The sequence below is a fragment of the Salminus brasiliensis genome, chromosome 1, assembly GCF_030463535.1.
Source record: "Salminus brasiliensis chromosome 1, fSalBra1.hap2, whole genome shotgun sequence".
Lineage (NCBI taxonomy): Eukaryota > Metazoa > Chordata > Actinopteri > Characiformes > Bryconidae > Salminus > Salminus brasiliensis.
In genome coordinates, this window is record NC_132878.1 from 10,678,881 (window position 1) to 10,705,114 (window position 26,234).

At 41.9% G+C, this 26,234-nt stretch overlaps 1 protein-coding gene and 1 long non-coding RNA gene across 2 annotated transcripts; one reads left to right on the plus strand and one right to left on the minus strand.

Moving 5' to 3' along the window:
- Nucleotides 1-1,884: 1,884 nt before the first annotated feature.
- On the minus strand, nt 1,885-7,754 carry LOC140572709 (uncharacterized). The gene is made up of 3 exons (XR_011980659.1): nt 7,624-7,754; nt 2,186-2,313; nt 1,885-1,998 (listed from the first exon to the last, which is right to left on the minus strand). It is a non-coding gene; the product is annotated as an uncharacterized lncRNA (long non-coding RNA).
- A 212-nt stretch (nt 7,755-7,966) lies between these two features.
- ca4a (carbonic anhydrase IV a) lies at nt 7,967-24,777 on the plus strand. The gene is made up of 8 exons (XM_072663583.1): nt 7,967-8,087; nt 15,061-15,105; nt 15,255-15,419; nt 19,938-20,083; nt 20,638-20,730; nt 20,919-20,985; nt 21,092-21,255; nt 22,007-24,777. Exons 1-8 carry the CDS (start codon nt 8,027-8,029, stop codon nt 22,184-22,186), a joined length of 921 nt encoding a protein of 306 aa, XP_072519684.1. The 5' UTR covers nt 7,967-8,026; the 3' UTR covers nt 22,187-24,777.
- Nucleotides 24,778-26,234: the final 1,457 nt, after the last annotated feature.

Consider the following 26,234-nt stretch of genomic DNA (forward strand, 5'->3'; position numbering starts at 1 on the left):
AATTAACACATACACTACTGAATTAACACCTGCACTACTGAATTAACACCTGCACTACTGAATTAACACCTACACTACTGAATTAACACCTGCACCACTGAATTAACACCTACACTGCTGAATTAACACCTACACTACTGAATTAACACCTGCACTACTGAATTAACACATACACTACTGAAGTAACACCTGCACTACTGAATTAACACCTACACTACTGAATTAACACCTGCACTACTGAATTAACACCTACACTACTGAATTAACACCTACACTACTGAATTAACACCTGTATTACTGAATTAACACATACACTGCTGAATTACAACTAACACTACTGAATTAATACCTGTATTACTGAATTAACACATACACTACTGAATTACAACTAACACTACTGAATTAACACTTACACTGCTGAATTACAACTAACACTACTGAATTAACACTTACACTGCTGAATTACAACTAACACTGCTGAATTAACACCTACACTACTGAATTAACACCTGCACTACTGAATTAACACATACACTACTGAAGTAACACCTGCACTACTGAATTAACACCTACACTACTGAATTAACACCTGCACTACTGAATTAACACCTACACTACTGAATTAACACCTACACTACTGAATTAACACCTGTATTACTGAATTAACACATACACTGCTGAATTACAACTAACACTACTGAATTAACACCTGTATTACTGAATTAACACTTACACTGCTGAATTACAACTAACACTACTGAATTAACACTTACACTGCTGAATTAACATTTATTGTGTTGCATGACAACTAAGAGCACCTTCAATACTTATTTATCCACTGTTTTATTAAATGAACAGTTCCAGGCAGTCTGATATTTTCAAGGGAAGGGAACAGTGTTATTTCAGCACCTAGACAAGTTACTCACAACTGCACTCCTAAATAGGCCGTCTGTGTTGTCATGAATGGCTGCGGTGTCCTTTTTCCGCCACTAGATGTCAGCAACGCTCAGTGTTAGAGAGACACTATATTTACCACAGGGTTAAGACGAAGATCTCTTGGTTTTTGAAGAAGCACCAGAAATATGTAAATCAGCTACAATAATGAGGTTTATGCTCCTTTTAAACATTAAAAAGCACAAAACAGGTTCAGTTTTCTTAGGTTCTTTCTCTTTTTGATGCAAGCATGGTCTGAAGTAAAATGCAGAACCGAGAGCCAGGAATGTCACCAGACACAAAGCAATATTGATGCTGTCACCAGTGCATACCAAAAGTCTAAGGAAGGACAACCGATGAACTGGCGACAGGGTCATGGGCACCTCAGGCTCACTGATGTGATCCATGGAGGCCCTTCCTCACAACATACAGGACTTAAAGAATCTGCTGCTAATGTATTGTGGTAGGTGTACACATGACACCTTCAGAGGTCTTGTTGAGTCCATGCCTTGAAGGGTCAGATTTGTTTTGGCAGCATAAGTGGCGCCTACACAATGTTAAGCAGGTGGTTTTAATGTTATGACGGACATTATGTTATGACTGATCAGACAAGAGCGTTAGTGAGGTCGGGATGTTGAATGGTCACTACCCCACCTCATCCCAAAAGTACTGGATGGAGCACCATCCATCATTACAGACAATGCAGTTCCACTGTTGCTTTATACCCCTCTAGCCCACGCCTGGCATTAGACATGGGGCCAACAGATTCATGTATATCTGCTCCACAGAGTCCTATTGAATTGGCAGTTCTTCTCTACAGGGACTAGACAAGCTGTATTTGTGCATTTGTACATCAGTGTCAGCAATCAGGGTAGTTGAATGCATTTATTAGAAGGGGTGTCCACAAACAGGGATGCCCACTCTCTCCGAGTGGGTCAATGGAGCTCTCTCCTCTCATTACTCCCAAAGCAATGATGGCCGGAACAGGCGTCTGTTAGCTGGTGCAGCAGAGCTGGGGCGCTTTCCTCCAAGCGTGTCCTCTGCCCGGCAATGTTGCATCAGTGTCTGGCGAAAAGAGGCGGTGGCTGGCTTTATATGTAGTGGAGAAGACCTTACTCTGACAGTGTTGGGGGAGCTACAAATTGGCAGTACCAAATTGGGAAATATTTAACATATATTTAGGGTTTTGCGGTGGAGGTCCTAACTCTAGTGGATTAGAGATAGATGTGCATAAACAATACCTCACACCTACCTTGTTTGGTCCGGATTTTCTGGCACCTGTCTAGAGGTGCTAGACGACTGGATCAGAACATGGTCAAAACATCAGGCAGGTCTTATGGGATGTTCTTGGTATGTAGTGATCAGTTCCTAGCAAATCTGCTACAAGAAAAGAAACCCAGTGAACTGCAGACAGGGTCATGGGCACCTCAGGCGCACCGATGTGATCCATGGAGGCCCTTCCTCACAACATACAGGACTTAAAGAATCTGCGGCTAATGTATTGTGGAAGGTGTACACATGACACCTTCAGAGGTCTTGTTGAGTCCATGCCTCTAAGGGTCAGCGCTGTTTAGGCAGCATGTGGGGGCGTACAAAATGTAAGGTAGGTGATTTGGCAGACATGGTGAAGATGAATCATGAAGGACAGTAACACTGATGTTCTGTGGCAGGGGGAGTCCTAGCTAGTGGATAAGAAATAGATACACACACATTGGAAAAAGAGAGTGTAGGTACGTCTTTGTGGACTGACCATTACTGAGGTGAGTTGTTTTTTCCAAGAGCAGAAACCTAAGAAGTCTCATCCACATCATGAAGTGCTGAGCCAGGAGCGTCACTAGCTCAGAGTGACACAACAGAAGCGTGAGAAATGTGGAAACTGATCCCAGGTGACACCACAGTCACCAGAACGTTCTTTGGGACAGCTCAAATTTTAAAAACAGTACAATTTAGGAAATATACACTGATCAGTCATAACATTAACACCACTGAAAGGTGAAGTGAACAACATCGATTATCTTTATCTGTCAAGCAGTGGGATATATTAGACAGCAGGTGAACAGTGATCAGTTCTTGAAGGTGATGTTGGTGTTAAAAACAGGAGAAATGGGCAAGCATAAAAATCTGAGATGGCTGGACAGCTGGATCAGAGCATCTCCAAAACCCCAGACAGATCTTGTGGGTTTCTTTCTGGTATGCAGTGGTCAGTTCCTATCAAAAGAGCTCCATGGAAGGACAACCGGTGAACCTGTGACAGGCTAAGGTTCATTGAAGCGATCTATGAAAGTCCCACCTCAAAGCTTGCAGGACTTAAAGGATCTGCTGCTAACGTCTTGGTGCCACCTTGTGGAGTCTATGCCTCAGATGGGTCAGATGTTGTGGTAGGGGACCTACTCAACAATGGGCAGATGGTGCTAATGTTATGACTGATGGGAGTAAAAGTAAGCGAGTGGCCACAAGACAAACCTTTTTAACACATCAAAGGATAGTATACTGGTACCCATATCCTACACCCCTATGCCTAACTTCAAAGCTACACTCAAGCATTTGTATTTCCTCTGTACCTTAATTAGTGAACATACCTGTACTGTATTCCTTTGTTTTGGCATTGCTCTCTCTCTCTCTCTCTCTCTCACACACACACACACACACACACACAAACACACTGTCTGACTCCAGGTCTTTTATTTTAGCTTCTCTGTTAAAATAGAGTCAGCTTATAAAGGTAAAGGTGCATGTATTTGTCACTGTACACTGTACAGCGAAATGTGTCCTCAGCATTTAACTCATCTGTGGTAGTGAACACGCACACACACACTAGTGAACTAGGGGCAGTGAGTACACACACACCCAGAGCGGTGGGCAGCCAACTCCAGCGCCCGGGGAGCAGAGAGGGTAAAGGGCCTTGCTCAAGGGCCCAACAGTGGCAGCTTGCCAAGCCCGGGAATCGAACCCACAACCCTGTTATCGATAGCCCGGCGCTATAACTGCTACAAAAGGATCTTTGAGCAATGCCAGTCTTATGCAAGATTCTGACATTCACCAGTTGAAGAGGACAATGGGCTCCATCATTATAAGAGCAGAGCTGGGAACAATACTGACACTGACTTTTCCTCAAGAACAAATTTAAGAAAATTCGTAGGAGGATTTTGATGAACGAGACCCATTCCCAGCCAGCATGTTCTAAGAGGGCATTGGCTCTGAGTGGGTTTGTACGTACTTCGTTATTGGGACCCAGTCGGGGCCTAATATAACATAGGTCCCATCTAGGCCCCATGTGCAGTGTACAACCCAGACAGGGCCAATGTTTAACCCCTTCTGATCCCATCATTGATCCTGGTGGGACCCTGGTGGGCATCCATATGTGGGGCCAACATGGAACCTATGGACCTAAGACCTTTTGGTTTCCAGTTAGGGTTAAAATATGTGACAAATACACCATCAGGCAGGACTAATGTTTTTTTCTGGTATACAGTGGTCAGTGGTCCAGGAAAATGCAACCGGTGAACTGGTGGTGACAGGGTTATTGGCACCTAAGGCTCATTGATGCGATGGAGGCCCAACCTCACAACTATCAGGACTTAAAGGATCTGCTGCTAACATCTTGATGCCAGACACCACAGGACCCCTTCAGAGGTCTGGAGGACAGGGGTACCCATGGCATGGGAAGGTGGGAGACAATTCTAAGGGCCTGTGACTGACAGCAGCCCTAAAAATGTATAATAACATTTAATTTTATTTTTAATTTCAATATTGAATTATTAAACTTTCAGCATTCATGGAAATTTTTATTTAGCCTCTGCACTGCTTGTTTTGCCTTCCCCCCCTATATTTACATACAATGGTTTAGTCTCAAAATAGGTGTGATTTGTGATTCGCAGCAGTGATTAAAGAGAAGCGTCATATTGCATTCAAAAGCGAAACCTGGTTATCAGAAATGTGAAGAACGACAACAAAGACAGGAAAAAGAAAGACAGTATGTCACCCAAATTTCCATGAAGGAAAGCATGTAGTCTGTAAGTGGTGCCAGGACAGACAGAAGCAGCTTCAGCCTCCCCATCCCCATATCACAGCCCTTCTCCCAACTGAAGAAGGAGGTGAGCAGCACTGTGTTGAACAACTTGTCAGTTGGCATAACTGCAGGGGCTCAGTGGCAATTTTGTTTATCATTAATAAAACATTTCTATTAAATTCTTCAAAATAAATAAATAATAAACACTGTAATTACTTTTCCATATCCTGCAAAACCGAATCATGCCTTTTATGCTGGTGTATGTTACCGTACATTTTCAGGACTGGAGTGGACTGGGGTGGTGGGGTGGGGTGTTGAGGCCCAGTGTAATATCTTTTCTTGGGGCACAAAATCCTTGGCAGCGCCCCTTTTTGAGGAGTCCATCCCTTGAATGGTCAGATCAGACTTGTGGTGTTAATATTATGGCTGATGAGTATATAGTATAGAAAAGATGAACAAACTGGAGGTGAAATGCTTTGTACACAAAAGAAGTGCACATGTACATCCCTATGTGGATTTAGACAATAATAAATAAATAATAATAAGCAGTCAGTGAGCACAACATATAATCAAGTGTATCTAAATTTTATTTAATTAATGATTTTAAAAATACATGTTTACATGTGTTTTCCACATTATTGAACCACACTGGTACTATCATCAAGAAATAACAGGTTCAATCTATGGTGATGCCACAGCCATACGTAAGTGGGAATCCCAGAGAGCATTATTGGCCTTACTCTCTCTGGGTGGGTATAATGCCCTAATTTAACCTCATTTTCTACCTAATTTGGAAGGCCAATCCCCCAATACCCAACTCCTATCACTATCACTACCTCTGACACATGTAAAGTCAACCACCACCTCTTTTGAACTACCACTGGTGCAGCATTGCTAGGCAGCCAGCTTGCTCGGAGAAAAGCACAGCTTCCCAACAGACATCTGTGGAGTGCCATTAACCCACCCTGAGATAGCAAGGCCAATTGTCCTCTCTTTGACTCCATCTGCTGACGGCAAGCAGCATGACCCAGGATTCAAACATCGAGTCATAGTGGCAGCACCGTAGTCCACCGGACCACAGGATGGCTTTACCCCCCCCCCCCCCCCCCCCCACCCTCACTTTATTAAATGTCTTTTGGTCTTTTTGCTGACAGTTACAGAACTGGAAGTTAGTGTTCTCTCCTCCGGTGTGTCACTTGAGGCTGGGTTCATGTGTTTTGGGGGAAGATCATGCTAGCCTTCATCTTCCCAGCACTTGTGGCATTGTGAGATAGGGAGAAATTAGGGAGAAAGTAGGGGGAGGGGGTACAATACTGGAGCACAGTTTACATTTTATCATCAGATTTTAGTCTTACAATTATTGTTGTATTTCAAACTGCAGACTCAGAAGCAAGATCTCCAGACTGCAGCTGCAGTGCGCGTTACTCGGGCATTTTCCAGGTAAAACCCTTCTGTTTAAACCATCATCTTTTAACTGAGCAACAATTCCAGTGAATTTCATACGAATTTAAAGATGATCCAAATTCTCCAGTTGGACATCACAAACAAGGACACACTGGAATCAATCAGTGTGGACCTGGATTCTCAGCAACACAGGAGACAGGTTTATAGCCCATGTGTTACACACATTCACAGCCCTGCAGCTTCATTCCCTTCAAGGTTTCTAAAAATCAGATAAGATAAGAGGACGTCCTTCCACCTTCCTGATGTAGAGCAACACCAAACACAGCAAGAATGAAAGTTATGCTGTGTTTCAGGATCATCCCGGTATAAACATCTGCAGAAGGAAGAGTGATCGCGCTAAACTGCCTCATCATTTCCTCAAAACAGTTACCTGAAAACACACAGTGCACTGAATATCAATAAACACTGAGAGAGCGGGAAGGAGGAAAGAACAGGAGGGACAGAGGGAGGGAGTGAGGGTGAGGCATATGTGTGTAACAACTGCTCACAAATCACTGCTTCACTGTTCATAGCAACACTGTCTCCATTTATTCTCCTACAATTATAGATATTAACGTATATCCGCGACATGGCCAAAAGTATTGGGACACATGCTCATTCATTGTTTCTTCCTGCTTTTGTTGGAGTACCTGTCTCTACTGTCCAGAGAGGAAGGCTTTCCACTAGATTCTAGAGCATTGCTGTGAGGAGTTGATTGCATTCAGCGATTAAGAGTGTTAGTAAAAGTACTGGATGGAGCGCTATCCACCATTCCAGAGAACACAGTTCCACTGCTCCACAGCTCAATGCTGGGGGGCTTTAGACCCCTCTAGCCCATGCCTGGCATGTGGCACGGTGCCAACAGGTTCATGTTTTTCTGCTCCAGAAAGTCATATTGTATTGGCAGTACTTCCCTACCAGGACTAGACAAGCCGTGTGTGTGTGTGTGTGTGTGTGTGTGCATTTGCCCATCTGTGTCAGCAATGGGTTCAACTTAAAGTATGAAGCAGCATTCATTACAAGGGGTGTAAACAAACATTTGGACATGTAATGAAGATGCAGATATAAATATGTGATATGTCATTTTGTAAATGCAATTATTATTATTATTTTATTCACCATTATTAGAGGAGAGAGAGAGAGAGAGAGAGAGAGAGAGAGAGAGAAGAGAGAGAAGAGAGAGAGAGAGAAGAGAGAGAAGAGAGAGAGAGAGAGAAGAGTAAGAGTAAGACCCTCACCTGGGCTTGTAAATTCCCTCACTTCCACCGAAAGGTAGAAACTGACTCGAACCGAGAGCAGCTGACCTGCAGAGGAGCAGCCGGTTCATCAGCGGGTGCCCTGGAGCACCTTCACATTATTGCACCTCCTCTTTCCCTCTCGCTATCTCTCTCTCCTAATCACAGAGTAAACAGTCATCTGGGTGTGTGTGTGGGGGGGGGGGGGGGGAGGAGGGTGTAGGGGAACTGATCAATCAGATGTGCTGTTTCTCTCAGCATGTGTGTGAGAGAGGTATGGCCAAGAGGGAGGGGCCACCCATAGAGCTCTTAAAGGGGGATAAATAAGTGTGGGACCCCTGAAAGCTGAAAGAAGACAGCCTCAGTCTAAAACCAGAAGGTCGAGTGAAGCCGGATCAGCTCCACAATGCGGGGTCTTATTTCTTCTGTCCTTTTGGCATCGATTTTGAAGATATGCACCAGCTCAGGTGAGTCTTTCACTGTTTTATTTATTTGATATGTTTGTTTTATTTCACAGCCTTTTTCAGGCTGTGCTGTTATGTGTGTGTGAACCTTTGATTTGAACAGTCCAGAAGTTTAAGCTGCGCCTCTTTAGCTATAAATAAGTCATTATTAATAACTCATAATAACTGGTCTGTTATTCCAATATCAGCATGAGGTGTACATATGCATTAAAATAGAGCTATTTACATTTTATACTTTATTTACTGCCCTGTAAAGCACTGACACCTCGAAATTATTTAAAACTGGACATAAGCTTCCTTCAGTGCTTATTAACTAACTGTAAAGGTCAGTGAAACAGACTAGCCTATATTTAGACGGGACGATTAAGGCACATCCACCCTTACGAAGCCACACACGTGAGACTAATAGCACTATTCCCCCTCGGACCTCTCACCATCATTCAAATCTGACGACCCCTGCGGTGGTCCATCACGATTAAATCCCCTAAATCGATCCGCATTCCTCAGCCAACGACACCTACGGGACGCATTCAATCAAATTCCACAGCAAACGTCTCTCAACAGATGTTGAGAAGATCCAGGACAGTGCAGGCAGGCAGGCAGGCAGGCAGGCAGGCAGGCAGGCAGCAGGCATCAGTCCCCAGCACCGCTGCACCTGCAGCCGGTCTGCGCTGTGTTGCCCTCTCGTTCTGGAGATGAGATTGGCGAAGAGAGCCCAGCCTCCTGCGCTGCGATTGGCCGGCTGTTACCGAGGCTGCGTCCGAATAGCTGAATGAAGCTCCCTTTACCGCTCGCGCTGCTGGGTTATGCCTGATCAGTAGCCCATAGCCCCGCAGCACAGCCGGCTATCCCGGGGGTCCGCATGGCCAGCAGAGCTCACTCAGCTCGGACCGAGCGTTAGAACGTCTCTCAGCCAATCGGATTGCTCGAGCGGGACTAACTGGAGTATAAATGGGGGGCACCTCGTCTGGACCACACTAAGCAGTGGAGTGATGATAGAGAATTAGGAAAAATGAGCTGGAAAAGGTTAAAAGGAGGTCAGAACTTAAGCTGAGCCTGTCCGGTAGGAGAAGGGGTGAGAGACACTGCTGTCAGCTTTTGTCTTAAATTTTACTAACTGAGAATATTCACTGAAAAAATGGTGCCTTGACTCTACGTATTAAACAGATAAACATCAGTGTTGTGATAAAGTTTTATTTTCAACTCAACAAGGTTAAAATCCCGATACTGATCCCAGTATTAGCATGGCTGACCCTGCACTCTATCTAAGTATACAGCTGTTCATTTTAAATACCAATAAAGAGACTTCAATGACGTCTATTAAAAATAGTACATTGTGGACATTAAAATGTATATTTCACAGCTACAGGGGCAGTGGTGGCTCAGCGGTTAGAGCCCCGGGCTATTGATAACAGGGTTGTGGGTTCGATTCCCGGGCTCGGCAAGCTGCCACTGTTGGGCCCTTGAGCAAGGCCCTTTACCCTCTCTGCCGCTCCCCGGGTGCTGGAGTTGGCTGCCCACCGCTCTGAGGGTGTGGGTGTATTCACTGCCCCTAGTTCTCGTGTGTTCACTACCACAGATGGGTTAAATGCGGAGGACACATTTTGCTGTACAGTGACAAATACGTGCACCTTTTCCTTTTACATATTGCAATAGTAGTCAACTCCCCTAAAACGGGCTCACTGTCTATAGAAATAAATGGGGAAAAAAATACAAAGCCATGACCCAAAGGGTAAAGAAGCAGGATTGGGATTTGAAGGTTGCCGAATCAACCCCCCGAACCCACAATTGGGTTGGGGGATTGTAGAAGCAGTGCCCCCCTCCCCCCCTCCCCCCTCAATATTCATGGTCAAGGTGTCCTTGAGCAAAGCACCCAACCCCAAATTGCTTCCAGGGCATTAAGTTGTCTGTCCACTACTCTGTGAATTTGTGCTCACTGCCCCTATTCACTAGTGTCAGTGTTTTCACTGCTACAGAGGGGTCAAATGTGGAGGCTAAATGGTGGCTCAGTGGTTGGGGCGCTGGGTTATTGAGTTTAGGGTTGTGAGTTTGAAATCAGAGTTCGCAAAGCTGCCATTGTTGGGCCCTTGAGCAAGGCCCTTAACCCTTTGTGCTCCAGGGTCGTCATAGCATGGCTGGTCCTGCACTCTGCCCAAGGCTTTCTAAAGATACAGCTGTTTCGAGTTGTAGACGTATATCGACAATAAATGTACTTAAATTGCGTTGTACGGGTGTGTTTCGGTCGTACACATTTATTTACAGTATTTTTTTCAGTTTTTCACCACTAAAGACACATTAGAGACCAGTTATGTAGAAAGACATAAGGAAGATTTGTGGACACCACTCCTAATGAATGCATTCAGCTACTTTAAGTTGCACCCATGGCTGACAGATGTGCAAATGCACACACACCTTGTGTAGTCCCTGTAGAGAAGTACTGATAATACAATAGGACTCTCTGGAGCAGATAAACACAAACTTATTGGCACCATGCCTGGACCAGAGGGGTATAAATCCCCCCAGCATTGACCTGTGGAGCAGTGGATGAGGTGGGGGCGGTGATCATCCAACATGCTGTCCTCCTCAGTGCTCTTGTCACTGAATGCAATCAAATCCTCACAGCAATTATCTTCCAAAATCTAGTTGAAAGCCTTATTGAGACAGTTACTCCAACAAAAGCAGGAAAAACTCTTTTTAAATATCCTTGATTTCAGAAGAAACAGTGAATGAACAGGTGTCCCAATACTTGTCCATGTAGGCGAGACTTCCAGTTTACTGAAGTGATTGTCTGTATCCAGTCATAATTCAGTTTTCATACTGGGGTGACTAGACGCTTACATGATGTAAGGAGAGGAAACACCCAGTGATAGTGATGGGTGTTGGAGCTGATCTCTTTAGTAATGATACATTGCAGTAATAATAATTGCAAAACGCAGATCTATCATGTTGTCATGTCCAGCAGTCTCTACGTGTCTGACACAATCAGTGGTCCACTGGACCAGACTGGTCACTTTTTATTTATCTCACAAATCTTTAACTTATTATTTACTTTTGTTTATTAGACACCACAATTACTCCTATAACAACATCACAATTATAATAAAAATAATTTTGATCAATTATAGCTAATAATTGATCATAATCTCAGTATTTAAGTGGTAATCCGACCGGCTAGCACTTGTTAGGCCGTAAACTAGCTTACAGTAAACAAGCTTACAGTAAACTACCCTATTAAAGGGTTTAATCTTAATCTTATATGTTTACATATCAATTCCAGGTGTTACAATGTTATACGGGTATACCAGCTAATAGTTCAGAGCACTGCGACATATTTCCATTAAAACGGGCCACTGGGGATTTTTCAGTGGAAGGAATTACAAACGTATTTCAGGGTCATACATTAGGCCATGCGATCTTCAGATCATTAGAGACCTGGCCCAGGTTTATCCATAAAGCTGTTCTGTGACCATGTTTGTACAAAAAAGGGAATTTTATGGGGGCATCTCAGGTGAAGACGTGCTGCTGAAGCCTCACAGCATCCGTCTATTTTTAAATACTTTATCTAACCTGAGATCAGCAGCTACAGTAGCTTCAATCATCAGACAGACTTCAGCCGTAACAACGGAAACAAGGGGCTACAGTCTGTGGTGAGATATGTTAATGTGATTACAGGCCGGTTAAGGTGATAAAGCATTGTTGCTGAGCTAATACAGTCTAATGACAGCTAATGCTAGCGACTATAAAGGAGACGTGAGGAGAAATGTTTAATCGTGTCCTAGTTTATGATCTGTCGTCATGCAGAAAGTGTCATATCTTCCTTCGTCTCTGACAGTTTCCCTCTTCCCAAGAGCTTAGGGCCAGAGCTTAGCGCCTCCTGAGATTTCATTGTTCCCAATGTTCCAAAACACGCTAGTAAATATCATGGGTTTTAAAAGAAAGCTGATCAGTTTATTAATGTTCAGCTTCCAAATGGGGGGAAAAAACTTTACAGGGGAAGGAAAACACCTTCTTAACTTTCAATAGAAGTCAATTTAAAAAGTGTTTAATCTAATTTAACTATTTTGAAGCATTTCTATTGGACCATTCGCCATGACTTTCGTATGCAATGCAAACAACAACGGCCAGAAGGGAAAAACAACATAGGCAGTGACAATGTATGTGTATAAGTGTATGCAGGTATATACACTGATCAGTCATAACATTAGCACCACTGACCGGTGATATGGGTGGATATTATATTAGGCAGTAGGTGAACAGTCAGTTCTTAAAGGTAGTGTGTTCAAAGTAGGACAAATGGGCGAGCGTAAGAATCTGAGCCACTTTGACAAGAGATAAACTGTGATGGCTAGACGACTGGGTCACAACATCTCCAAAACATCGTGCAGGACTTGATGCAGGTTTCTTTTTCTAAAGCTCTAAGGCTTATTGATGTGGTCCATGGAGGTCTCACCTTACAACTTGCAGGACTTAAAGGATCTGTCCTGAACAGTCTATCCCAAGTCTATGCCTTGAATAGTCAGGTCTGTTGTGGTGGCACTAGGGGGACCTACTCAATATTAGACCAGGGTGCTAATGTTATGGCTGATTGGTGTGTATGTACTGCATATATGGAGTATAGAGCCCCTTATTTTACAAGTTACATTGTGCACTACTTAGGGAGTAGGGAGCTGTTTGAGATTCAGCCTCTGGAAACCACCTCGCTTTTTAAGAACCATGTTGGTAGACAGATAGATGCACTGAAATTGACAGACATTAGTGCTCAGTCTAGACCATATCTTGGCCTGAGTCCATGTGAAATTGCATAACAGAACTACATTGTATCTACCAAGCTGAGGCACCCGCTCGTCCCGTGAAATCAAGAGTGTTGACGAGGGTTTTGGTGTAGTGTAATGAGTAACAACACTGCCCTCCTCTTGGGTTTGATTCCTAGGCTATGTAAGCACACTACGCTGCACCAATAATTAGGAGTCATTTGGGTAAGACCCCTAAAGCTAAATTGGCCTCCGTGTGGAAAACAATTCAAATGTAAGTCACTCTGGATAAGATAAGATGATGAGGGAGTTTAGGAGTCATGGCTAAAAGTTAAGAGTACTGAAGAGTTAAAAGTACTGGATCATAAACTCAATCAAAAGGTATTTAATGGAACTTTATCATTCCAGAGAATGCAATTGCTGCACTGCTCCACATCCCAATGCTTGGGGGCATTATACCCCTCTAGCTGATTCTTGGGATTGGATATGCTCCAAAGTGTCCTACTCTTTTTAACAAGCACTTCAAGTCCTGTATCTGCAGTGGGTGCACCTTAAAATAGCTAGGTAGCTAGAAGAGGCCTGTGGATACTTTTGGACATATGGGACCATGGGTTTAGACTGGTATGCAGCCTCAGGTATAAAATGGATGTACTCCATTCTTCATTGTGGAAACACAGATGATATTCAGTTTTTTGTATCATAATTATTTTACAGTAAAATTGCATAATTCCAGGGTTAGTAGGGAAACACAGGGAAGCGTCGAGTTGTTTCTTAAACACCTGCATACACACAGACGCATGCAGGCGTACACCACTCGTGTTGATGGCAAATCATAAATAACAAGAAACCCAAAAAAAAGAGCCTATCCATTTTTTCAATGGCATGTGTGTTTTGTTATAAATATTTTAATTCTGAAGCGGCGTCAAAATATGTAGAGGCGGAAACTCACGTCCCCATTGTGCAATATTAATAAATTCTGAAACAAACACTGAGAATGTGGCTCGGATGCAATGCTGGAACCCGGGATTTGCTACGAGAGAGAACGGAGCGTGAACCCCCAGCCTGTAGTCAGCTCAGAAACAAAACAATGGGATGACAATTCCTGTGCATTTTTCTGCCATTTGTTTAACTGAGAATAACATTAAACAGGGAGCAAACACAAGCACAATCCATCATTTGTCAGTGACTGAAGCAAAACATAACAATCAATGAGGAGTTTAATAAATACAATTTCATAAATATGATTGATATCTGCGGAGAAATTAGGAGGCACCCCTCAGTGGATACAAATTTGTAGTAGTTCCTGTGTCAAAGGAAGCATCCAGTTAGTTCCCAAAATAAAGAAGCTAGTTAGCATTGTTTCGCATGACAATGTGAATGGCAGTCCCATTGTCCTAGGACAGTCTTAACATAGGGCCATCGAGGAGGAGGAAGCTGATGCATGCCAGGAAATGGAGCCTGAATGGTGTTACTTTAATGAATGAACTAATTTATTTGGTTTGTGTTTTGGGGGGGGGGGGGGGGGGTTGCAAAATAGTTTTTTTTTTATTTGCATGAGATGAATATTAACTTTAATACAATCTGACTGCTGGAGTCATGATAAAACAAACAAACAAAACTAACAGTCTCTAGGAGTTTAGGATGAATCGATGCAAAGGAATCCATGATGAATTGGATTTATTTTAAAGGAGAGAATTTTACATTATTTTACAAAGCTGAATGTGGCCATGTAATGATGGGGAGTGGGGGTCGATAGAGGGAGGGACAGCAGTTTACAGCAGCGCCACAGGAGAAAGTTATATCCAATCAAGAAAAATTGACCACATAATGGAGTGACCACAATTTGAAGGGAATAGTTCCCCAAAGAGTAAATGAATTTTAGGAATCTTATACCCCATAGTGCACTTATATAACAGGGAACCTTAAAAATAATAATAATACAATATGCAGTAAAACAACTCTTGATTCCTTCAATTAATATATATGTTCTCTGTATTTGCCCAAACAAAAAGACAAACACATGTGTATATATCTTCTCTCTTTGGGTGAGATTGTGGGGTCAGGGTGACTCTCTGTCAAGCCAAATTAGATAGGCCAAACCAACTTTGGGTTGGTTGATTTTTTTTGGTTTAGAGTTTTAGGTTGTTTCTACCCCAAAGTGTGTACAAGGCCTTATATGACATCCTCTGAACTCTTGTTATGTGTGTGTCTTTCTCTCCAAACAGAATGGTGCTACCAAACCCAGGTGACCTGTGATTCACACTGCAAAGGTATGCTCATTGCCTTACTGTGTACAATTATGAAATCTGTTTGTTTTTTTGTTGATGAAGGGGTGCTCATAATGGAAGTTCTGTTAAAGCAATCTATCAGCGGTAATGGTCGTTACATCATTTTCTCATATGTCTCATGTTGTTTGCAGGACCAGAATTCTGGCACGAGGTAAATGAGGAGTGCAGCAAGAGCAAACAATCTCCTATTAACATAGTGACCAAGAAAACAAGGCTGGACCATCTCCTCACACCACTCAAATTCACTGGCTACCAGGAGGCCTTCAGTAGCATCCTGAAGAACAATGGACACTCTGGTAAGAAGGGTTTCTTCAAGGGTTCTTTAAAGAATGTCTTGTCTGATAAGCACACTGCACCACACAGTAAGAGTCTGTTGGAGATTCCTAACACTGTATTTGCCTACTTCTGTCACATGATAAAACCAGAATTCATCATTCCTATGTTAGCTTAACTAAATATTTTTCTTAGAGCTGACAAGAGAATGTTATTCAGTATAGCTACAATTTATATATAATATATATAAGTCACAAGAAAAAAAATACTAACTTACTGGTGTTTTTGATATTTTCTTATGTGTTGTTCACTAATTTATTGAAACTAGCAAAGAAATTCTGTTGAACTTGTGGATTTTACAGGTTTAATTGTTTAGAAGTAAATTTTATTATACTTTGAAGGTTTTGTTGTGTAACAATCACAGTTCTTTACATTTCTTCCATGTTTCTGACGTAACTATCGAATTAATTTTGTAATATAAATGATTTATAGCGTTTTGCAGCGTTCACAAAATTACAGTGGAGGCAGAAGGAAACATTTTAGCTCTTTATTAAAAGGACAAACAGCTCTAACCATAATGGGTGAAGCTTAAAGTGAACAGCAATATAAAGAAATCCAACACTTATTTGTATTGGGTTTGAATCAAATCAGTCAAATCTAAACATGTGTCCAATAATCGCTTTAAAATAATTGTCTGCTGATATCAGTGTGTTCTGATATCAACACATAATTATTTATAGCAATGCATGTTGATATCAGTGTGTTCTGATATCAACATGCATTGCTATAAATAATTATGTAACGAAGTATATATTTAGCCAAATTATCTCTAGACTCTAGGAAGCTGCAAGCCCACCATTTCTTTGTACTCTCTAGAGAGTGGAAGAAGGCCAGAGTATCAGGTTAGGTGTTCAGGTTTCTCTGAAGTGATCGGGTTGCTCTAGTGCGATCTCTTTAAATCACATTTGAGGTTTGTTTGAGACTTGATTAAAGGGCAAGTATCTGTTTGCGTCAACACACATTTAGGGGTAAGATGAGAATGAAGATGCTATCTAACTCAGGCTAGCCTGCTTCCTAGCTTCTTAAAATTATTAGCACTAATACGTCAAGTTATTCACCCTCAGATTTATGATTTGTCTTATTGATCACTAAAGTATTGCCCCATTCTACTGGCACATCATTTAAGCCTGGCAGGACAGACACCGTGGCACAATAACTGTATTATTAATATCCTTAGAATCTAATTAGACCAGGGGCTCCCAACCGTGCTGCTTGAAATGTTTGCTACAATCTTTAATTTTTCACGAGACGCTCCTGGAGGTTTTGATTAGCGAGATCGGTTTTGTTTGATTAGGGCTGACATTGAATTCTGCAGTAGGGCACTGCTGTTTTGAAAAGGTGAGGCTCAAATTGAGAATAATGACATTTAACGAGCACTATAAAAGCCTAGCAAGCTTATTTTCAGCTCGAGAGCCAGCAGCACCATCCCAGGTGGTTTGGTCTCCAGGGGGTTTGGTGTATAAAACCTGAAGCCATGCTTTGATAAACTTTCTATTTTCAAACATGTATTTCTCCAATGTCAGACCTGTATCTTTCTCCAGTGTCAGACACTGTCTAAAAATAAAGTCTAAAAGCCATTCTTTAGTAATGGTTATATATAGAACAAGTGCAAATCAATTAGCCTTTTGGATGGTTAAGTAGTCCTTTCCTTAAAGTCATAGGACATTTTAGGACTATGGGGCCGGAGTCCAGCGTAGTTTGCTGATTTCCTTGCTTTAACAGACTTAATAAACCTGGCACTGAACAGGTGAGTTGAATCAGGTGTGTTTGACCAGGAAAAGCACAAAACTGTGCAGGACGTCCAGCACAGTTTATCAAATTACCCACACCTCCCACAACAGCTGTGATCAGTTAATTAGAGAAGAGCATACAAGGACCTGTTCACACATTCATTCCATCCAGCCCTATTGAAAAGAACATAATCTATTCACTAGACTAGTGCTTCCCAACCCTGGCACATGCACATTTTTGTATGAACCCTGCTCCCAACACACCCGATCCAGCTAATTAGCTAATTAACACATCCTTCCTATGTTTAAAGTAGTCTTTTGGAGAAGAAATCCTGTAATCCAGTAAAATGTGTAGGACATAGGGTTCCCCCCGATCAGGGTTGGGAACCACTGTATACAGAGTTAAACAGCATTGCACACAACACTTCTCAGTGACGTCCAGTCAGCAACAACCACAGACGCGTGGCAGGGATCAACTGCCACACACTAGACACGCTGCGAAATAGTATCCACAAGGTACCCTTGGAGACGTAGGCCGACGTAACTGTCTCCACAGGCTGGTGGGAAAAGCTCAGCTTTGAGAAAGTATCCCTATGGATTGTTGCACACAACAGAGCGTCTAGCTTGAGCATGTCTGTGACCTTTTTATGACCTGGAGAAAGATGGGCCTTCTTCAGCTTACTGCTGCTGCTGTTTTTCGAGGCTTTATCCAAGAGAGATTAACTAAATTACAGCACGGATGTCTCGACCCTGATCTGAATCATTTAATATTGAGACTCTGAGTCCAATCTGATATTTGTATTTTCGTGGTTATATGAAATAACTCGATTTTGGGAGGAGGAACATACCTAAAGCCCCTACCTGGTCCACATGTCTGACTAACTCTTTTCAACCCCTTCACCACCCCGTCACCTCCTTTTAAACTCTCTCTGTCAAATTTCTCATTCCTGACTCCAGAATCCTCTGAGTTTTTCTCCCAAATCATTCTTTGCTGATGGCATGATCTGAACGAGCAAATTAGATCATAAAGACACACAAACACACTGTAGTTAGTAAAACCAGCTTTAGAAGATATCACTGCTGGCCTAACAAAACCACATATCTCCACAATGATAACTTTACAGAAAGCAATGCAAAACATTAATAACTTTTAATGTGATCTAATGTACCAGTATTTAATTCCAAGCAAATTCTGACTGTTGGTCCATTCATCATAAAATATTCATCCAATGTAAAGGACAGCTGAAAGTTTAAATGATACAGGAAGAAAATAGAGATACACAGTCTTGATACAGTATAACCTTGATAATGCTAGGGTCCTGATGCTGCAGTACAGTCCTATGGACGAGAACATGCTCTCAGAACAGGCTAGAACAGACATAGAACAGGCTAGAACAGCATCTAGCCCCAAATTGCACCCTGGGTGGTAAAGTAGTTGCCCATCACTCTGTGTGTGTGTTCACTGCCACGAATGAGTTAAATACAGAGGTTGAATCCCATTGTACTGCTGTGCTGTGGTGGGATAAATGTGGCTTAATTTTTAGTAGCTGCTTTTCAGAATTTGACCATTTTAATATAAAACTGAATACTGACTTAAACTTAGTCCAGTTAGACCTGAACTAATTAAACTAGATCATTTTGTGCAACCAGAGAGGTACATTGAAATACTGCAGTATGATCATTACATTGCTGGTATTTGCATTTTAAAAGTATATATATATATATTTGTAACTATTTTTGTGAAATAGCCATTTTCTAAGGTCTACTACAAAGTAACCTACTTCTTATTCTTGACCCTTAAACCCAGTGTTACTCTTACCGCTAAATATGTAACAACCAAACATTTACATTTTTGTGCAGCTGGTTTTACCATGTGTTGAAAACAACTGACCAGCCTAAATGAGTCGAGGAGCTGCGGGTGCTGCAGGTAAAACAGTACAGCGGCTGTTGTTGGTGTTGGCTGGTGTTTTCATTTTCCATTTTTTCAACAGTCCCAGCCTGCAGACATCTGTTGACATCACTGCTATGACAGTGGCAGTAAGGAATGACAGGGAGGAATCTGAGCTAGCCGAGCATATTGCTCTATGATCAGTGGGTGTGGTTGTTTGTTGTTTTTAATTAAAAAAAAATGAAAAAAAGATTATTATTGGGGTTATTAATCTCAGGACTGTGGGTTCGGTACTCGGGTCCACTAAGCTGTCACTGTTGGCCCTTAGCCCTCTGTACTTCAGGAAAGTAGTAGCATGGCTGACTGCTCACTTTGAACCCAGCTTTTGACGCTGCAATATGTGGTGAATATAAATTAATTATAAATGGCAAAAAAGGCACATTAGCATGTTAGCATGACCAGAGACTAGAACTAACAAGGTCAAAAAAAGCCCAATCAGTTATTTCTTATTTCTTTTCGGTTGACTCAAACATTCAGAATTTGGTCAGGGTCAGTGAGGTCAGGATGTTGGTTGATCGCCACCCCACCTCATGCCAAAAGTATTGGATGGAGCATTATCCATCATTCCAGAGAACACAGATCCACTGCTCCACAGCTCAATGCTGGGGGGTTTAATACCCCCATCTAGCCCACGCCTGGTTCCAATAGGTTCATGCTTATCTGTTCCAGAGAGTCCTATTCTATTGGCAGTTGTATTGGCAATAACTACAGGGACTGGTGTATGTGACTGGTCAACAGACACAACATGATGCATGCATTAGCAATACACGACTAAAAGACTGTTCTTTTCCTCTGTCCTGCAGTGACGGTACCTGTGCCTCACATGGCCACAGTGAGTGAAGGGAATCTCGGAAACAGCTACAAAGCTGTGCAGTTTCATTTCCACTGGGGAGAAGAAGGCGGCCCTGGGTCTGAACACACTGTTGATGGAGAGCAGTATCCCATGGAGGTATAACCAAACTTTCACTGTAACACAGCCAAGTTACTAAAAGGGGACTTTTGGAGACTGTGTTGTTATTAGGGCTGTGTATTGACAGGAACCTGGTGATACGATATGCACAATGACTCAGGGCTTACAATTTAATAGAAATCATTTTGGTCAGGGTTTTAATCACAACAATAAAGGAACCACTGTCTGACACCAATCGTTGCATGCAAACTATTAACTATTAAAAATCCATACACTTCTTTTTACATTCTTAATCAATAAATGTGTGTTCACCTCAGAGTCTCCAAAAGTCTCCAATAACACCAAAAAAGTAGCTAGATTTGTCGTTAGTCACAAAAAAAAGCTAAATATAGCGGCAAAGAATCTCTAAGTTGGCAACACTGCAGCTAGCTAACCGTGCTGAGAAAACCGTGCTGAGAAAACCATGTCCGTGTGGAAAAGCCGCTGGAGCTGTTACTCAAGACCGTTCGGCCCTGCAGTGGAAAAGTGGCCAATGCTGCTACAGTGTGAGCCATTCTTCATCATTAATAGTACATGTTTTTCTCTGTTATCAGCTGCATATTGTGCATATGAGACAAGATTTCAAGACTCTGGACGCAGCACTGCGTGATCCAACTGGAGTAGCAGTACTGGGGTTCTTCTATGAGGTACCGCTGCTCAGTTTCATTTCTAGAGGGGAATAAGGGAATCAGGTTAATGGGTATCTCACGAACTATGTTAAAACATCAGCAGTCATTCCAACAAGCTCTTATCTTACTGACCAGTGACTTTCCTAGGCCAGCTTGTTTTGCCCCTGAAGGATATTTTAATGATTGTTTGTTATTTCTGCTGGCAGGAATCAAATAGTCCAAACCGGAAGTATGATGGATTTATTGAAGCTCTGAAAGGTGTGGTAAGTGCAGGTAAGTTTAAAAAAAACAAACACCTTATTTCACATCAAAAAGTGTTTTATCAGAAATAGTCAACAAAAAGTCTACAATGATGAAACTGTCTTTTTTTTTGTTTTAGATACGAACACAACCATTAGTGGTATCTCCCTCAGCAACCTCATACTACCTGAGGGGAACTTGACCAAGTACTACCGTTACAGTGGCTCTCTGACCACCCCTTCCTGCACTGAGGCAGTGGTATGGACCGTGTTTGAAGAGACCATCTCACTCAGCAAAGAGCAGGTGAGACTGATCACATGGAGGATGCTTGTGAATAGGATACTGGTAACAGTAAATTGCAGGCCATACAATACCTTTTTACTAGATTTTGGAGTACCGCTGTGGGGATTTGATTGCATTCAGCAACAAGAGCAAATCATGAATGGAGAACTATACATCATTTCAGTGGGCACAGTTCTGCTCCCCAGCTCAATGCTGGAGGGCTTTGTACTCTTCTAGCCAACCCCTTGCATTAGGCATGGTGCCAAAATATGCTGATGTTTATCTACTCCAGAGAGTCCTATTTTACTGGCAAATAAATAAAACCTGCGTATGCACATTTGTGTCAGCTATAAGGTGCAATTTAAAGTAGCTGAATGCATCTATTAGAATGGGTGTCCACACATATTTGGACATATAGTGTATTTAGACAGCTTGAAACTTTTTTGTTGTATTATGATTAGTGTTTATTTTGGACATTTTGGACTTCTTTGCATAGCAGAGACGGTCACTCCAACAAAAGCAGGATAATCAAATTTTTTACTACCATTGATTTTAGAAGAAGCAATGAATGAACAGGTGTCCCAATACTTTTGTCCATATAGTGTATATTATTATCACGTGAGCTGTAGGGTACTACTCTGTAACACCAACATGTGGTACTTCATAACTGAATCCTTTAAGCCTAATAATGACTCTTAATCTGTATGGGGATGCAGTCTAACATTGCTTTTGTGTCTGTCTCTCTGTCTGTCTGTCTGTCTGTCTTCCACAGCTGGCAGCATTCTCCAGTTTGAAGTTCCACGATGGCGAGCCCATGGTGAAAACGTTCAGACCAGTGCAGCCACGCAAGGGTCGTGTGGTTTTCCGATCTGGTAGCACAGTGCTTTTGGCCAGCTTCAGTCTTCTGCTGTTATGTGTTACCTCAGCTCTGGGCCTGTCCCAACTCAACTAGAGTGGGCCAAAGCGCCAGTCAAGTCCCAGCCCTCATCACCACGCATGAACACAGTTTTCATCAAAAAGCCAACCAAACAAAAGCCAAACAGAAGAAGCTGTCAGTGGCGACTTCTCAGCCTCTTTCGGAGATCACAGCGAACGCACTTTGATGTTGTTTCATTATATTGTATTTTTAGGCCTCCCTCTTGGAGGTCAGACATCTTGATTTCCAAGTAGCAAAACGAACGACTCGTGACGGGGTGGTATTTTGCATGGCTTGACTGGAAAGAGGAACTGTGTTCAAAAGCTATCAATAGAAACCCAGCCAGGTCCCCCCTGCGGAGTGCTGGGGAGGTTAGAAATGCATGGCCTTTATCTTTCTGAGGCACAGCCAAGTAAGGGGACTTAACACACACACACACACTCACACATACACACTGGTCAGCATGTGCCCATTCTTCCGTCACCACAGTGCAGCTATATTTATAGCATAGAGACATTTTCAGCCACACATACACACACACACACACAGAGCTAAAGAATGATGAACACCTTACCAGGCTGTTCTGAATTTTAGTGTCATCTCTGAACCCAAGTGTCAAGGACGGTCTAATGCTGCAGAGGTCAGTGGTCAGGCATAAGGTCATGCGCTGCTTCCACTCTCTGCTGAGAATAGATCAGGGCAGTGACACAGGCAGTAAAAAGGTGAACACAAATGTTACAATCGCACACACACTATTTGATTTTTGAGAGTGAATAAGTGCCGTGCTGTGCAAAACCGGCAGTGAGACCACCTTCATCTACTTCATTTCCAGTCAAAGCAGTTGTGAGGAACAAGTTATTAGTTTTTTAGCTTCAGGGAAAACACAGAAAACATCTGTTTAAGAGAAAATGACAGACGTCCCAACAAATAAATTCAATTTCATATGTTTCAGTATTTAGCAAGTCTACCCTTTACCTTCATCACAGCTTCCATTCCTCTTAGGAGACTCATTTTCACTGCAGGGCCAAATGGCCCTTATAGACCGTTTACGGTTTATTTTTTCATTTCCTGTGTTGCTACATCTAGACCAGGAAGTGCATGGCATTTAGTATAAATTATTTGACAGTTTAATTCTTGCACTACATCTACAAGGCTAATGTAGCTAGCTGCAATCTGTAATTCATCTGTTAGCATCGTGTAATCTGCATGCATCGTCTCAAACCCTGCCACGGAGACCATCTTATAGATGTAGAATGCCAAATATATATGTTGGGGTCCACTGCAGTGGAAAAGAAGCCACTGTTTCTGCAGAAATCTGTCATCCCAAACACATTCAACAGTGTTGAGGTCTGCTTGCTTTTCTCAGTAAGAGCATCTAGATCAGCCCCACATCTTTTCAGATCCACAGTGTTGACTCACACATTTACAGTCTGTGTATCTCTATTAGAGACATGCTTCTTCATGGGGTTAAATGTGATTTTTGTGAGGCATTGCTCAGAAAACCATTTGAAGCACCTTTATTCTTTCCTTATTTTTTAGAAGTTGTGTTTTCAGTAGAGCATGACACTGCTGTTAACCTGATGAGAATTTTTACCAGGTCTTGCACGGTTGTTAGGGGTCCCATTTTCTCTGTATTTGTTTTGTTTCCATGTGTAAATGAATTATCTCAGAAATATATTCTGATATTTAAAGGCTGTTTTGACTGGGGTGGTCTCAGACCTGTGCTCAGTAGTGTACATATAATGACAGACGTACATGCAATGTTACTAAAGGTTTTGCGTTGTGGGTCAAAGGCAATGTGATGTGCAGTGTTAGCCCATAAGACCTGTAATGGTGTTAGGAAGAAGAAATGTGTTTTTTTTTTATTAAAGTCCAATCAGCACAAGCATGTTTTGCTACCTGTTCCCTCATAGTTGGGCTTCCAGCTTGGCGGTAATATCTACAAATCTAGATTGTAGACCCATTAGTCTGTTTGTGAAACACCTTTAGTACAGCTCTGCAACCTCTAACCTAAATGATTCTCAACCCTGGGTAACATGGAGGATTCATTTGACCAAGTGTGATGATAGGACCCGTGTTCATGTTCTGCTTTCTTTGGGACTCAGATGCACTGAATGTGAATTTACTGTGAGTCTACGGCCCGTATGGTAATTTCACTGCTAGCGGAGACTTGGGCAAAAAAGACCAAAACAGGAATCAACGTATCAAGACGCACACTATTATTATCTTTTTCTTTTTAGTTTTTCTTCTTTTTTTTTAAAACATGTATTGTGTCTTTTTGTGCACGTTTATATTGTACTGTTTATTGTACGTCCATATATGAGCCACTATGACTTAAATGTCTTGTTATTTGTACTGATATTTAAACTGGTTTTGGAAGCAATTCAATATATCATACTTGATGTTGGAGTCCATGGAAATTGAAGAAAACGGGAAATGTAATCTGGGTTTTCTGATTTACTTCACAGAAAATTCATTTGCTGTAAAACGTATCAAATATAGACATATATTTTTGTGCAGCAGTATGTGATGCTGTTTCTGCAGGTGACATCAGGTTTTAAAAGTGATCGCAGATGATATACAGAATGTGTTCCAATACAATAATAAACTACTGAATTACCTTTTTATATCTGATGTTTTGGGGTATTTTTTTATATTGAAGGACCTGGTTGGAATAGTGTTGTATTTTGTGTGAGAAATCTCATAAGCATTAAACCGATCATTCAAATCATTAACATCAACTTCCAAGGGTTGGGCGTATCCCCTTTTTTCAAGTTGTGCGAATAACTCATCACACATGGTTCTGTGTTTGTGTCTTATCCTGCATTATTTTAAAACCAAAAATCAAAGTTCTGTTTGCTCACAAGGTCACAAATCAAGCGAACAACTAAGTTCACAATCCTTCAATAAATGTTAAACTGCTCTAAATCAGGAGAGAGAAGCTGGTTAGTATTAGCTTAGTTAACAGGATAACATTCTCTGGCTCACCACAGAACAAACTCCAGTCTGGCTGACTGAAAGCCCAGACAAAAATCCCTCTTAAAGGGTCAAAAAGCTGAAGTCAACATTCTCTGCCCATTTGCTACACTCGTCTTTACTTAGCTAGCTCAGCTACAGCCCAGTGCAGTTGCAGTTGACTAAAAGTTAACTGCTGAACTACCAACACAAGTATTGAAAATTAAAAAAAAGCAAGCGAATGGTGTTGGAAGTAAAAGAAAGAGACAGGTTCTGCTGTGTTTGGACTTGTACCTGGCTATCTAGGCTTAGATAAGTTAGCTAACTTCTTATGCTCACTCATTTTCCTGCTTTTAAGGCATCACCTTTTAGAACTGACTGTTCACTTACTGCCTAATATATCCATCCCTGGACAGGTGCCACTGTAGATGATGATAATCTATAATAATGTTTATGTGTTAATGTGCTAATGTAATGGCTGATATATGGTGTATACACATATATTGACACAATAGTACTATTAAAGGAATGCATCACCAAAATTGCTAAGACTGCTAAGACCGTAGTAACTACTATTAACATTATTTAGTGACATACTGGTAAAGTACACATATACGAGGGGCGCCATTAGACCTAATTTGCTAGGGCATGTGCTGCATGTTCCTGCATCCTCGCCACAAAGCGTCAAGACATTTTCATAGGAACATCTAAACAAGCCTGATGCATTTTGGAGTCCTGTGGACTGATGAAGTTGAGGAATAACCTTTTGGACACAATGAGCAAAGATATGTTTGAAGAAGAACAGTGCAAAATGTCCAACCTTTCCAATTGTTTATCACGGGGTGGACTGATCATGCAGCCAGCGGCACAGGAAACATTTTACTAGTAGAGGAAAGAAGAATACCAGTAAATTCTGCAGCAAACATCACATGGATGAAAAGATTAAAAAGGTGAAGATGAAGATAAAAAAAAAGAGCATGACACTATCCTACAACAGGTGATTCTAAACACACCACAAAATCCACAATGATCAACCATACGAGTCACAGGATGAAGGTTTTGCCATGGGCCTCACAGTCCCTCAATGCAAAGAACATTTAAAATCCATAGATAGAGCTCAATACATTTA

Coding starts and splice junctions, on each gene's coding strand:
- ca4a (XM_072663583.1), top strand. CDS start 8,027: ATGCGGGGTCTTATTTCTTCTGTCCTTTTGGCATCGATTTTGAAGATA. Junction 15,106..15,254: donor CTGTGATTCACACTGCAAAG/GTATGCTCATTG, acceptor TGTTGTTTGCAG/GACCAGAATTCTGGCACGAG. Junction 20,986..21,091: donor GAAAGGTGTGGTAAGTGCAG/GTAAGTTTAAAA, acceptor TTTTTGTTTTAG/ATACGAACACAACCATTAGT.